General features: G+C 36.9%; 1 protein-coding gene across 1 annotated transcript; it reads right to left on the minus strand.

The window, feature by feature from the left end:
- Window positions 1–679: 679 nt before the first annotated feature.
- On the minus strand, window positions 680–2753 carry LOC140841686 (pentatricopeptide repeat-containing protein At5g15010, mitochondrial). Its single transcript, XM_073209281.1, has one exon. It carries the CDS (start codon window positions 2614–2616, stop codon window positions 829–831), a length of 1788 nt encoding a protein of 595 aa, XP_073065382.1. The 5' UTR covers window positions 2617–2753; the 3' UTR covers window positions 680–828.
- Between the last annotated feature and the right edge of the window lie 12954 nt (window positions 2754–15707).

Raw genomic sequence — 15707 nt, forward strand, 5'->3', positions numbered from 1 at the left:
TAATGCAAGACTAGATTTTGCCACTACGAAATGAACTTGAATTCTTGCATTCCATCCATGATCCAACATAGACCTGCTACAGAATGTAAGAATAGGAAAAAAAAATGAAGGAACAAGTGGACTGACCTTTCAGGCTTCTTGGTGTGCTAAAGTTTTTTTAATCTCATCATGACATTAATCACAACACTAGATTGTGTTGAATGAGGTTTTTTGGCACCTTGATGAAGAATAGTATTGTTTACTTTTAATGTGGGGACCAGAAACTTGGGTGCATCACAAGATCCCAAGGAATTTTAGAACTAAAATATGAGTTACTGCAGCTATTTGTGGTTATCCATAATTTTTACAAGGCTAAGGTGCATGACAGTAATTTTATCCATTGGGAACTTTTCTGCATAACTATCAACCTTTCCTTTATCAATTGATGGGTTCAATTTCAGAGCCGGAATGCGAGAAACGTGAACTCAACAATAGCAGACTGTCTTTAAAGTAATACAGCTACACAAGGGGTAAATAAATCTCACCAAGAACAAGTGACAAACTAAAATTTTAACGAAACACAGAGATCACCATGTTGTCCTTGTCGGTGACCAATGACGGCCAGTTTAAATGTGTTATGCTACACTATCTAGGATAAAATCACCAGCAATTTACGGGCCATTTAAATGGCAAAGGAAAGGCAGTTTAAATGTGAGTAAGATAAGCTTTTAAGCACTGAATTTGCAAATTGCAAGTAGTCCATGCACCTACCTATTCATCATAGGCGACCCTCAAAATAAACAGTGTAGAAGAACCCATGGAAGCAAATGGCTGCGACATGATAAAATACTAACTATCTGGGAAAGAAAAGCCACGCTCCCTGATAAAGCTTCTTAATTCCGGTTGTGGAAAACTGCATTCCTTTGATTTTTTCGAACTTAAATCTAGCGGTCGCCATGACTCAACACAGGTCGGATTGCCTTTTGGATCAGTCACAGGAGAAGTAGATTGATTGTCTTTTGAATCAGTCACAGGAAATTCTGTGTTCTTTTTGCCTCTCACCCAATCCTGAAGCATTTCCTCTATTTTTTGCTCTGGCAAAAACTGTTTTGCCATCATTTCTTGATAGTAATTGTATGCCTCCTCTAGTTTCCCATTCAAAAAAAGACCATGTATCAGCACAATGTATGAGCTTCGATCAGGACCAAGTCCATTCTTGCTCATCTCGCTCCACAGTTTGAAGACATTCTCAAGTTGTTTCCAGCGGCAAAACTTCCTGATCAGCATTATATATGTGTCATGGCTCGGATGGCATCCAGTTATATACATCTTCTGCAAGAGCTCAAACACTTGTTCCCCCGTCCTCAAAATTCGAAAGAAAGCATGGTAAGTGCGGATAGTAGGCAAATAACGCCTTTCAACCATCTCATCAAACACTAGTTTAGCCTCATCAAATAGCTTGGATTTACAAAGAGGCATAATAAGCGAGTTATAAGTGACCGAATCAGGAGTAAAACCCTTCTCATCCATTGTTTTCATAAGATTTCGAGCTTCTTTCTGAAGCCCACCTCTGGCCAGAGCAAGAATCACGGCATTATAAACTTTCTTATCCGGTTCAATGCCCAAAGCTTTCATCTCGTCAAACAATCGCAGCACCTTATTCAACTTACCAACTTTTGAATAACAAGACATAATACTAGAATAGGAATAAACATCATGCCTGATCCCTCTCTTCTCCATCTCCCGCCAAATTCGGTTTCCCTCACGCGAGTCACCAATCACACCAAACCATCCATTAAGAATAATGTTAAAACTTTTGGTGTTAAGAGGGAACACAGTTTGGTTGCAGAAAAGTAAATGTTCAGCATCTTTCACATTCTTGTACCGACAGAGAGCGGAGAGCAGGGCTTGGAATTCCACCAATCCGATTTCAAACTTGTATCTCTTGTGTGCATAAAAAGCGCCAATCGCCTTTGCCACGTCGTGCACAGCCGCATATTTCCAGATCATTATCAATATTGTACGTGGAGTCAAAAGAGATGCAGCTCGCATATCATTGATCAAACTCCAAGCTGTATCGAACTTTCTGAACTTACCCAAGATAGCTATCATCGAGTGGAATTCCCGCAAAGAATGATCGTACTCTGGCTGTCTGCCGGCCCACAGAAAGAAGGTGAATGCTTTTTCCCAATCATTCCGTGTTCGCGAAATGACATCAGAAACCAACTGGTGCGTCACCTTCACTCCACATCGGTCGAGTCTACTACACTTTTCTTGAGCAGGGGATGTCGATAAAATGTCCACAATAGTTTCTACATCGCAAGAAGGACCTTGATCTACAGTATCTTTGCAATCTAACAACTCACACTCGGTACAATTCTCGAATCCGGGGTCAACATCACTCTGGTCATCTCTCGAGGATGAAAAAGATCTGAAAATGAAGGGTTTAGCAGCATAAGTTGCATTCAATGGGTTACCGCAAAGGTAGTAGTCGCAAACTCTGATACTGGTACTGATACAAGGCTGTCGGAAAAGAAAACGAGGAGGGCTTTCCACATTCCCCATCGTGTGATTGAAATCGACGTTCTTTCGAAGCGCGAGAATGATGGCAGATACACCCGTGATCTTTCTTCTCATCTTTTACGCACTTCTTGAGACGAAATCCAACGGCGTAGCATGCGAGGAGAATGTGTTTGAGAAAATGACTGAATAAATTTGCTATTTTTGGTCCAATTTGATTCTTAAGCTCCAACGGAATCGACGATCAACAAAATTTCGCCGAAAACATTCTTCTAGGCTTTTATTTATCTTATCTAATCAAACTTTATTACTAAAATGACAATAAATTATAAAGACATACTATTTGATATCAAATTAATAATTGATATATATAGTCTTTATAATTTATTGTCATTTAGTATATATATATATATATATATATATATATATATATATATATATAAAATCAAATATCAAATTTATTTATTTAAACACAAAAACCTTCTTTGCTACAGTCTCACAAGTCATTTAGTGAGACGAATATCTAACTAATCAATTCATAAAAAAATATTATATTTTATATTAATGCATAGTTTGGTACATTGGATAAGGGAGAGATTGATAAATAATCCTCCTTATCCCATGTTTGGTACATATTTTAAAAAGCCCATGATTGATACTGCTCCTGGACTCACAGGGGTAGTGCAGACGTTGTACCTGCAAAAATGTATAAAACATATGAAAGACCAATTTGTGACAATTTTTCTCTCTCCAAATTTGTATTTTGATGGTGGAGTTCATCTCCTTCAACGCGTCCACAAAACAAAATTGACGGAATAGACTTTTCTCAAGGTGAAGTTGGTGTCCTTGGTGAGGACAGAAGCTGCAGGACGGCGTGTGTCGTAAGAGGATTGGGTTAACATTATCATCATTGAAAAGTTGGTGTAAGACATAAGCCAAAAGCTGCTACACGTACCATTATCTTTGCAAATCATGACATGTGACCAAACAGCAACAGAGGCAGTGAAACTTATAATAATAAGCACCTCGATCATCAGCAGAAAATATCGTATCAATTAAAAATATTTACCACCACTTAAAATAGAATAATATTTCTTCACAAGATAAAAATATAATCCAAAATATTCTCCCCTTAACGTATTCTGAAAAGGAACCAAGTCTTTTAGACAAGTGTCGAGATTCTCCATGAGGCCAATCCATTCGTGTGAAAGAAAACCGAGTGCGGCCAAACTCGGTATTGCAGAAAGGATGGAAAGAAGGGTAAGGAACCATGCGTTGTTACAAAAAAAAAAGATGTGTTGGATATGACAGCAAGACAAACACCTTGAAAAGCAAAATAATAGTTATCCAGATCCAACATGAATTTGTTTATGTCGTCCAGCCGAGTACAGATTTCTTCAACATTTTTCTTCAGCTTCTCAAACTTTTTAAGGTTGCCTTCAACACTAACAGCAACATCAAGAACCCGAGCTACGGTTTCTCATAGAACAATGGGTGTGCTCGGAGCTTCCACCAAGACTGGAGATTTTTTGGGATTCTTCGTCGGCCATCAACGAGCTGCTAAAATATGAAAATTAAATATGGGAGTTACATCTATATATATACAACAAAACTAAGAATTTTCTGACGACTTTTTGAGGACTGTGGTAAGCAACATACAGATTTTGTCCTCAACAGAGGTGGTAGTGCGACGATGGACTCCATGGTTGGTGATATATATGAGCGACTGCTCCTGGACTCACAGGGGTAGGGCAGACGTTGTACATGCAAAAATGTATAAAACATATGAAAGATCAATTTGTGACAATTTTTCTTTCTCCAAATTTGTATTTTGATGGTGGAGTTCATCTCCTTCAGCGTGTCCACAAAACAAAATTGACGGAATAGATTTTCTCAAGGTGAAGTTGGTGTCCTTGGTGAGGACAGAAGCTGCAGGACGGCGTGTGTCGTAAGGGGATTGGGTTAACATTATCATCATTGAAAGTTGGTGTAAGACATAAGTCAAAAACTGCTACACGTACCATTGTCTTTGCAAATCATGACATGTGGCCAAACAGCAACAGAGGCAGTGAAACTTATAATAATAAGCACCTCGATTATCAGCAGAAAATATCGTATCAATTAAAAATATTTAACACCACTTAAAATAGAATAATATTTCTTCACAAGATAAAAATATAATCCAAAATATTCTCTCCTAAACGTATTCTGAAGAGGAACCAAGTCTTTTAGACAAGTGTCGAGATTCTCCATGAGGCCAATCCATCGTGTGAAAGAAAACCGAGTGCGGCCAAACTCGGTATTGTAGAAAGGTGTTGCGACTTTGATTGTTGCACTCCCAAGAGCAGGTTGTCCACAAGTAGTATAATTCGGTGAGTCCGAATATCGTATCCACAGGGAAGCTAAGGTAATTACAAGTCCACTACAATGTCTTTTTGTTTTTGTTTTTGTTTCTTTTTAATTTTAATTGAATCTTTAATGGGTAAATTTTAATTGTTCAAATTTAAATTTAAGTAGTTGAGATTAAAGGATCCACTCTTGGTATTTTAATAAAGTTAACATTAACGAACAATATTGAAATCCACTTAATAAAATGGTTCCAATATATTAAATAATCATATTTATATTATGTTATAAATTATAATCTTATAAGTACATAATATATACCAAAACTTATAAATGTGGTCAAGTATTTATTGTGCTATATATATTTGTAAACACTAAATCAAGGTTCCCACTTTAAATGGTTGGTAAAACCAAACAAACATTTAAATGGTACCAATAAATTAATACTATAATATATTCATATATAATAAATCAAGGAATCCAAGTTAAATGGTTGGTAAAACCAAACTAACATTTAAATGGTTCCAAGAATTTAATATTATAATATATTTATATATAATAACTCAAGGCATCCATTTTAAATGGTTGGTAATACCAAACTAACATTTAAATGGTTCCAAGAATTTAGTGTAACATATAGCAACAATAAATCAAAACTCCCACTTATAAGTAGGGTATAAAAATGCTTAAAGAAATAAATATAACATAAACAATAAATAATGATTAAATAATATAAAACATAGATTCTTACCTTATAATAACCTTATTATCATGCCAAGAGCTTCACCTTATCATCTCAACTTTAGGAAGTTAGCTATTCATTATTCAAAGTGTAAAACTTTGAATATGAAATTAACATGCTAATTATATTTAAATGAAGAAATAAAAGAAAAATATAGAGAGAAATATTATGAACTCAAAGATTTGTTCATAGAATGAGGGATATCTCAATACATTACAATGCACCCCTATTTATAGCCAAATTTGGGGAGACAACCACAAATAAAATTTTATTTTTTACACATAAGTCTTCATTGGTGTTTCAAGAAATTAATATTATATTGCACATCACTTTTGACAAGCATCTTCTCCGAATTTTCTTCTTCACATAAAATGAAACATGTGGATAATTGAGTTGTCTAGTTGTGGTATTTTTTTCAGAATATTTGACCAAGTAGTTTGAGAGATATGGTCAAAATACTAGAGCATGGTAAAACTGCCACTCCTTCGGTAACTTTAATTGTTGCTTAATTTGATCCCAATTGTGAGAGGATTTTTATCTCATGCTTGCCACCAATATTGTAGATATTAACATCAACTTTCTACAGGTCCAAGAATCATCTTAATCCCATTTGCAACGCCAAGGTTATTCTTGTTTTATCGAACCTGTAAAAATAGTAAAAACTTATAATTACACAACAACTTATATTTTATACAATTTATTATAAAACATATAATATTTAAAAATTTAATAAAACAAAAACTATATATTTATATTATAAAACATTTAATTAATGTACAATTTTTATGTTTATCAAAAGGATGGAAAGAAGGGTAAGGAACCATGCGTTGTTACAAAAAAAAAAAAGATGTGTTGGGTATGGCAGCAAGACAAACACCTTGAAAAGTAAAATAAAAGTTATGCAGATCCAACATGAATTTGTTAATGTCGTCCAGCCGAGTACAGATTTCTTCAACACTTTTCTTCAGCTTCTCAAACTTTTTAGGGTTGCCTTCAACACTAACAGCAACATCAAGAACCCGAGCTACAGTTTCTCATAGAACAATGGGTGTGCTCGGAACTTCCACCAACACTGAAGATTTCTTGTGATTCTTCGTCGGCCATCAACGAGCTCCTAAAATATGAAAATTAAATATGGGAGTTACATATATATATATACAACAAAACTAAGAATTTTCTGATGACTTTTTGAGGACCGTGGTAAGCAACGTACAGATTTTGTCCTCGACAGAGGTGGTAGTGCGACGATGGACTCCATGGTTGGTGAGATATATGAGCGACTGCTCTTGTACTAACAGGGGTAGTGCAGACGTTGTGCTGCAAAAATATATAAAACATATGAAAGACCAATTTGTGACAATTTTTCTCTCTCCAAATTTGTATTTTGATGGTGGAGTTCATCTCCTTCAACGCGTCCACAAAACAAAATTGACGGAATAGCTTTTCTCAAGGTGAAGTTGGTGTCCTTGGTGAGGACAGAAGCTGCAGGACGGCGTGTGTCGTAAGGGGATTGGGTTAACATTATCATCATTGAAAGTTGGTGTAAGACATAAGTCAAAAACTGCTACACGTACCATTATCTTTGCAAATCATGACATGTGGCCAAACAGCAACAGAGGCAGTGAAACTTATAATAATAAGCACCTCGATAATCAGCAGAAAATATCGTATCAATTAAAAATATTTAACACCACTTAAAATAGAATAATATTTCTTCACAAGATAAAAATATAATCCAAAATATTCTCTCCCTTAACGTATTCTGAAGAGGAACCAAGTCTTTTAGACAAGTGTCGAGATTCTCCATGAGGCCAATCCATTCGTGTGAAAGAAAACCGAGTGCGGCCAAACTCGGTATTGCAGAAAGGATGAAAGAAGGGTAAGGAACCATGCGTTGTTACAAAAAAAAAAAGATGTGTTGGATATGACAGCAAGACAAACACCTTGAAAAGTAAAATAATAGTTATCCAGATCCAACATGAATTTGTTAATGTCGTCCAGCCGAGTACAGATTTCTTCAACACTTTTCTTCAGCTTCTCAAACTTTTTAGGGTTGCCTTCAACACTAACAGCAACATCAAGAACCCGAGCTACAGTGGGTGTGCTCGGAGCTTCCACCAACACTGGAGATTTCTTGGGATTCTTCGTCGGCCATCAACGAGCTCCTAAAATATGAAAATTAAATATGGGAGTTACATATATATATATACAACAAAACTAAGAATTTTCTGATGACTTTTTGAGGACCGTGGTAAGCAACGTACAGATTTTGTCCTCGACAGAGGTGGTAGTGCGACGATGGACTCCATGGTTGGTGAGATATATGAGCGACTGCTCTTGTACTAACAGGGGTAGTGCAGACGTTGTGCCTGCAAAAATATATAAAACATATGAAAGACCAATTTGTGACAATTTTTCTCTCTCCAAATTTGTATTTTGATGGTGGAGTTCATCTCCTTCAACGCGTCCACAAAACAAAATTGACGGAATAGCTTTTCTCAAGGTGAAGTTGGTGTCCTTGGTGAGGACAGAAGCTGCAGGACGGCGTGTGTCGTAAGGGGATTGGGTTAACATTATCATCATTGAAAAGTTGGTGTAAGACATAAGCCAAAAGCTGCTACACGTACCTTTGTCTTTGCAAATCATGACATGTGACCAAACAGCAACAGAGGCAGTGAAACTTATAATAATAAGCACCTCGATCATCAGCAGAAAATATCGTATCAATTAAAAATATTTACCACCACTTAAAATAGAATAATATTTCTTCACAAGATAAAAATATAATCCAAAATATTCTCCCCTTAACGTATTCTGAAGAGGAACCAAGTCTTTTAGACAAGTGTCGAGATTCTCCATGAGGCCAATCCATTCGTGTGAAAGAAAACCGAGTACGGCCAAACTCGGTATTGCAGAAAGGATGAAAAGAAGGGTAAAGAACCATGCGTTGTTACAAAAAAAAAAGATGTGTTGGATATGACAGCAAGACAAACACCTTGAAAAGAAAAATAATAGTTATCCAGATCCAACATGAATTTGTTAATGTCGTCCAGCCGAGTACAGATTTCTTCAACATTTTTCTTCAGCTTCTCAAACTTTTTAGGGTTGCCTTCAACACTAACAGCAACATCAAGAACCCGAGCTACAGTGGGTGTGCTCGGAGCTTCCACCAACACTGGAGATTTCTTGGGATTCTTCGTCGGCCATCAACGAGCTCCTAAAATATGAAAATTAAATATGGGAGTTACATATATATATATACAACAAAACTAAGAATTTTCTGATGACTTTTTGAGGACCGTGGTAAGCAACGTACAGATTTTGTCCTCGACAGAGGTGGTAGTGCGACGATGGACTCCATGGTTGGTGAGATATATGAGCGACTGCTCTTGTACTAACAGGGGTAGTGCAGACGTTGTGCCTGCAAAAATATATAAAACATATGAAAGACCAATTTGTGACAATTTTTCTCTCTCCAAATTTGTATTTTGATGGTGGAGTTCATCTCCTTCAACGCGTCCACAAAACAAAATTGACGGAATAGCTTTTCTCAAGGTGAAGTTGATGTCCTTGGTGAGGACAGAAGCTGCAGGACGGCGTGTGTCGTAAGGGGATTGGGTTAACATTATCATCATTGAAAAGTTGGTGTAAGACATAAGCCAAAAGCTGCTACACGTACCTTTGTCTTTGCAAATCATGACATGTGACCAAACAGCAACAGAGGCAGTGAAACTTATAATAATAAGCACCTCGATCATCAGCAGAAAATATCGTATCAATTAAAAATATTTACCACCACTTAAAATAGAATAATATTTCTTCACAAGATAAAAATATAATCCAAAATATTCTCTCCTTAACGTATTCTGAAGAGGAACCAAGTCTTTTAGACAAGTGTCGAGATTCTCCATGAGGCCAATCCATTCGTGTGAAAGAAAACCGAGTGCGGCCAAACTCGGTATTGTAGAAAGGATGAAAGAAGGGTAAGAACCATGCGTTGTTACAAAAAAAAAAGATGTGTTGGGTATGGCAGGCAAGACAAACACCTTGAAAAGTAAAATAATAGTTATCCAGATCCAACATGAATTTGTTAATGTCGTCCAGCCGAGTACAGATTTCTTCAACATTTTTCTTCAGCTTCTCAAACTTTTTAGGGTTGCCTTCAACACTAACAGCAACATCAAGAACCCGAGCTACGGTTTCTCATAGAACAATGGGTGTGCTCGGAGCTTCCACCAACACTGGAGATTTCTTGGGATTCTTCGTCGGCCATCAACGAGCTCCTAAAATATGAAAATTAAATATGGGAGTTACATCTATATATATACAACAAAACTAAGAATTTTCTGATGACTTTTTGAGGACTGTGGTAAGCAACGTACAGATTTTGTCCTCGACAGAGGTGGTAGTGCGACGATGGACTCCATGGTTGGTGAGATATATGAGCGACTGCTCTTGTACTAACAGGGGTAGTGCAGACGTTGTGCCTGCAAAAATGTATAAAACATATGAAAGACCAATTTGTGACAATTTTTCTCTCTCCAAATTTGTATTTTGATGGTGGAGTTCATCTCCTTCAACGTGTCCACAAAACAAAATTGACGGAATAGATTTTCTCAAGGTGAAGTTGGTGTCCTTGGTGAGGACAGAAGCTGCAGGACGGCGTGTGTCGTAAGGGGATTGGGTTAACATTATCATCATTGAAAAGTTGGTGTAAGACATAAGCCAAAAGCTGCTACACGTACCATTGTCTTTGCAAATCATGACATGTGGCCAAACAGCAACAGAGGCAGTGAAACTTATAATAATAAGCACCTCGATCATCAGCAGAAAATATCGTATCAATTAAAAATATTTACCACCACTTAAAATAGAATAATATTTCTTCACAAGATAAAAATATAATCCAAAATATTCTCCCCTTAACGTATTCTGAAGAGGAACCAAGTCTTTTAGACAAGTGTCGAGATTCTCCATGAGGCCAATCCATTCGTGTGAAAGAAAACCGAGTGCGGCCAAACTCGGTATTGCAGAAAGGATGGAAAGAAGGGTAAGGAACCATGCGTTGTTACAAAAAAAAAAGATGTGTTGGATATGGACAGCAAGACAAACACCTTGAAAAGCAAAATAATAGTTATCCAGATCCAACATGAATTTGTTAATGTCGTCCAGCCGAGTACAGATTTCTTCAACATTTTTCTTCAGCTTCTCAAACTTTTAGGGTTGCCTTCAACACTAACAGCAACATCAAGAACCCGCTAGTTCTCATAGAACAGTGGGTGTGCTCGGAGCTTCCACCAACACTGGAGATTTCTTGGGATTCTTCGTCGGCCATCAACGAGCTGCCTAAAATATGAAAATTAAATATGGGAGTTACATCTATATATATACAACAAAACTAAGAATTTTCTGATGACTTTTTGAGGACTGTGGTAAGCAACGTACAGATTTTGTCCTCGACAGAGGTGGTAGTGCGACGATGGACTCCATGGTTGGTGAGATATATGAGCGACTGCTCTTGTACTAACAGGGGTAGTGCAGACGTTGTGCCTGCAAAAATGTATAAAACATATGAAAGACCAATTTGTGACAATTTTTCTCTCTCCAAATTTGTATTTTGATGGTGGAGTTCATCTCCTTCAACGCGTCCACAAAACAAAATTGACGGAATAGCTTTTCTCAAGGTGAAGTTGGTGTCCTTGGTGAGGACAGAAGCTGCAGGACGGCGTGTGTCGTAAGGGGATTGGGTTAACATTATCATCATTGAAAAGTTGGTGTAAGACATAAGCCAAAAGCTGCTACACGTACCTTTGTCTTTGCAAATCATGACATGTGACCAAACAGCAACAGAGGCAGTGAAACTTATAATAATAAGCACCTCGATCATCAGCAGAAAATATCGTATCAATTAAAAATATTTACCACCACTTAAAATAGAATAATATTTCTTCACAAGATAAAAATATAATCCAAAATATTCTCCCCTTAACGTATTCTGAAGAGGAACCAAGTCTTTTAGACAAGTGTCGAGATTCTCCATGAGGCCAATCCATTCGTGTGAAAGAAAACCGAGTGCGGCCAAACTCGGTATTGCAGAAAGGATGGAAAGAAGGGTAAGGAACCATGCGTTGTTACAAAAAAAAAAGATGTGTTGGATATGACAGCAAGACAAACACCTTGAAAAGAAAAATAATAGTTATCCAGATCCAACATGAATTTGTTAATGTCGTCCAGCCGAGTACAGATTTCTTCAACATTTTTCTTCAGCTTCTCAAACTTTTTAGGGTTGCCTTCAACACTAACAGCAACATCAGAACCCGAGCTACAGTTTCTGGATAACAATGGGTGTGTTTGGAGCTTCCACCAACACTGGAGATTTCTTGGGATTCTTCGTCGGCCATCAACGAGCTGCTAAAATATGGAAATTAAATATGAGAGTTACATCTATATATACAACAAAACTAAGAATTTTCTGATGACTTTTTGAGGACTGTGGTAAGCAACGTACAGATTTTGTCCTCGACAGAGGTGGTAGTGCGACGATGTACTCCATGGTTGGTGAGATATATGAGCGACTGCTCTTGTACTAACAGAGGTAGTGCAGACGTTGTGCCTGCAAAAATGTATAAAACATATGAAAGACCAATTTGTGACAATTTTTCTCTCTCCAAATTTGTATTTTGATGGTGGAGTTCATCTCCTTCAACGCGTCCACAAAACAAAATTGACGGAATAGCTTTTCTCAAGGTGAAGTTGGTGTCCTTGGTGAGGACAGAAGCTGCAGGACGGCGTGTGTCGTAAGGGGATTGGGTTAACATTATCATCATTGAAAAGTTGGTGAGCCAAAAGCTGCCTCTCGTACCATTGTCTTCGCAAATCATGACACTGTGGCCAAGCAGCAACAGAGGGAGTGAAACTTATAATAATAAGCACCTCGATTATCAGCAGAAAATATCGTATCAATGAAAAATATTTACCACCACTTAAAATAGAATAATATTTCTTCACAAGATAAAAATATAATCCAAAATATTCTCTCCTAAACGTATTCTGAAGAGGAACCAAGTCTTTTAGACAAGTGTCGAGATTCTCCATGAGGCCAATCCATTCGTGTGAAAGAAAACCGAGTGCGGCCAAACTCGATATTGTAGAAAGGATGGAAAGAAGGGTAAGGAACCATGCGTTGTTACAAAAAAAAAAAGATGTGTTGGGTATGGCAGCAAGACAAACACCTTGAAAAGTAAAATAATAGTTATCCAGATCCAACATGAATTTGTTAATGTCGTCCAGCCGAGTACAGATTTCTTCAACATTTTTCTTCGGCTTCTCAAACTTTTTAGGGTTGCCTTCAACACTAACAGCAACATCAGGAACCCGAGCTACAGTTTCTGGAGAACAATGGGTGTGTTTGGAGCTTCCACCAACACTGGAGATTTCTTGGGATTCTTCGTCGGCCATCAACGAGCTGCTAAAATATGGAAATTAAATATGAGAGTTACATCTATATATATACAACAAAACTAAGAATTTTCTGATGACTTTTTGAGGACTGTGATAAGCAACGTACAGATTTTGTCCTCGACAGAGGTGGTAGTGCGACGATGTACTCCATGGTTGGTGAGATATATGAGCGACTGCTCTTGTACTAACAGAGGTAGTGCAGACGTTGTGCCTGCAAAAATGTATAAAACATATGAAAGACCAATTTGTGACAATTTTTCTCTCTCCAAATTTGTATTTTGATGGTGGAGTTCATCTCCTTCAACGCGTCCACAAAACAAAATTGACGGAATAACTTTTCTCAAGGTGAAGTTGGTGTCCTTGGTGAGGACAGAAGCTGCAGGACGGCGTGTTTCGTAAGAGGATTGTGTTAACATTATCATCATTGAAAAGTTGGTGTAAGACATAACCCAAAAGCTGCCTCTCGTACCATTGTCTTCGCAAATCATGACATGTGGCCAAGCAGCAACAGAGGTTGTGAAACTTATAATAATAAGCACCTCGATAATCAGCAGAAAATATCGTATCAATTAAAAATATTTACCACCACTTAAAATAGAATAATATTTCTTCACAAGATAAAAATATAATCCAAAATATTCTCTCCTTAACGTATTCTGAAGAGGAACCAAGTCTTTTAGACAAGTGTCGAGATTCTCCATGAGGCCAATCCATTCTTGTGAAAGAAAACCGAGTGCGGCCAAACTCGGTATTGCAGAAAGGATGGAAAAAAGGGCAATGAACCATGCGTTGTTACACACAAAAAAAGATGTGTTGGATATGACAGCAAGACAAACACCTTGAAAAGCAAAATAATAGTTATCTAGATCCAACATGAATTTGTTAATGTGGTCCAACCGAGTACAGATTTCTTCAACATTTTTCTTCAGCTTTTCAAACTTTTGAGGGTTGCCTTCAACACTAACACCAACATCAAGAACCAGAGCTACGGTTTCTCATAGAACAATGGGTGTGCTCGGAGCTTCCACTAACATTGGAGATTTCTTGGGATTCTTCGTCGGCCATCAACGAGCTGCTAAAATATGGAGATAAAATATGAGAGTTATATATATATATATATATATATATATATATATATATATATATATATATATATATATATATATATATATATATACGACAAAACTAAGAATTTTCTGATGACTTTTTGAGGACTGTGGTACGCAACGTACAGATCTTGTCCTCGACAGAGGTGGTAGTGCGACGATGGACACCATGGTTGGTGAGATATCTGAGGGACTGCTCGTGGACTCACAGGGATAGTGCAAACGTTGTACCTGCAAAAATGAATAAAAACATATGAAAGATCAATTTGTTACAATTTTTCTTTATCCAAATTTGTATTTTGATGGTGGAGTTCATTTCCTTCAACGCGTCCACAAAAAAAAAATTGACGGAATAACTTTTCTCAAGGTGAAGTTGGTGTCCTTGGTGAGGACAGAAGCTGCAGGACGGCGTGTGTCGTAAGGGGATTGGGTTAACATTATCATCATTGAAAAGTTGGTGAGCCAAAAGCTGCCTCTCGTACCATTGTCTTCGCAAATCATGACACTTGGCCAAGCAGCAACAGAGGGAGTGAAACTTATAATAATAAGCACCTCGATTATCAGCAGAAAATATCGTATCAATGAAAAATATTTACCACCATTTAAAATAGAATAATATTTCTTCATAAGATAAAAATATAATCCAAAATATTCTCTCCTAAACGTATTCTGAAGAGGAACCAAGTCTTTTAGACAAGTGTCGAGATTCTCAATGAGGCCAATCCATTCGTGTGAAAGAAAACCGAGTGCGGCCAAACTCGGTATTGTACAAAGGATGGAAAGAAGGGTAAGGAACAATGCGTTGTTGCATAAAAAAAAGATATGTTGGATATGGCAGCGAGACAAACATCTTGAAAAACAAAATAATAGTTATCCAGATCCAACATGAATTTGTGAATATTGTCCATCCGAGTACATATTTCTTCAACATTTTTCTTCAGCTTCTCGAACTATTCCGGGTTGCCTTCAACAGTAAAAGCAACATCAAGAACCCGAGCTACGGTTTCTGGAGAACAATGGGTGTGTTTGGAGCTTTCACCAACACTGGAGATTTCTTGGGATTCTTCGTCGGCCATCAACGAGCTGCTAAAATATGGATATAAAAGATGAGAATTACATTTATATATATACAACAAAACTAAAAATTTTGAAGGATAAGATATCCCTTCTAATAGGTGTGATAATTTTTATTTAAGGATAAAATACACTACAAATGACTTAATTACCCTCAATTTATAAATAATTTTTATAAATCTATGCTAGTAGGTAGAAATTAAAATCAAATAAATACTTTTATTTATTTTTATAAATTGTATAATATGATAACTATATAAATGAATTCGAGATAATTATATAAATAATTTTTATAAATCATATGAACTTACCAACGAACATGTTCACGAGTTAACGAGCCGAATACTGTAAAGTTTGGGTTTGGTTTGTTTATTATAACGAGCCTCATTAAACGAGCTCAAACGAGCTTTTATCGAATCGAGCTTCGAATAGCTTACAAACAGTTTGGTTCGTTTACATCCTAGATATATCTCATAAAA

This window comes from Primulina eburnea, chromosome 9, assembly GCF_022965805.1.
Source record: "Primulina eburnea isolate SZY01 chromosome 9, ASM2296580v1, whole genome shotgun sequence".
Lineage (NCBI taxonomy): Eukaryota > Viridiplantae > Streptophyta > Magnoliopsida > Lamiales > Gesneriaceae > Primulina > Primulina eburnea.

Excerpts from the sequence above, each read along its gene's own strand:
- LOC140841686 (XM_073209281.1), bottom strand. The coding sequence starts at position 2,616 with ATGAGAAGAAAGATCACGGGTGTATCTGCCATCATTCTCGCGCTTCGA.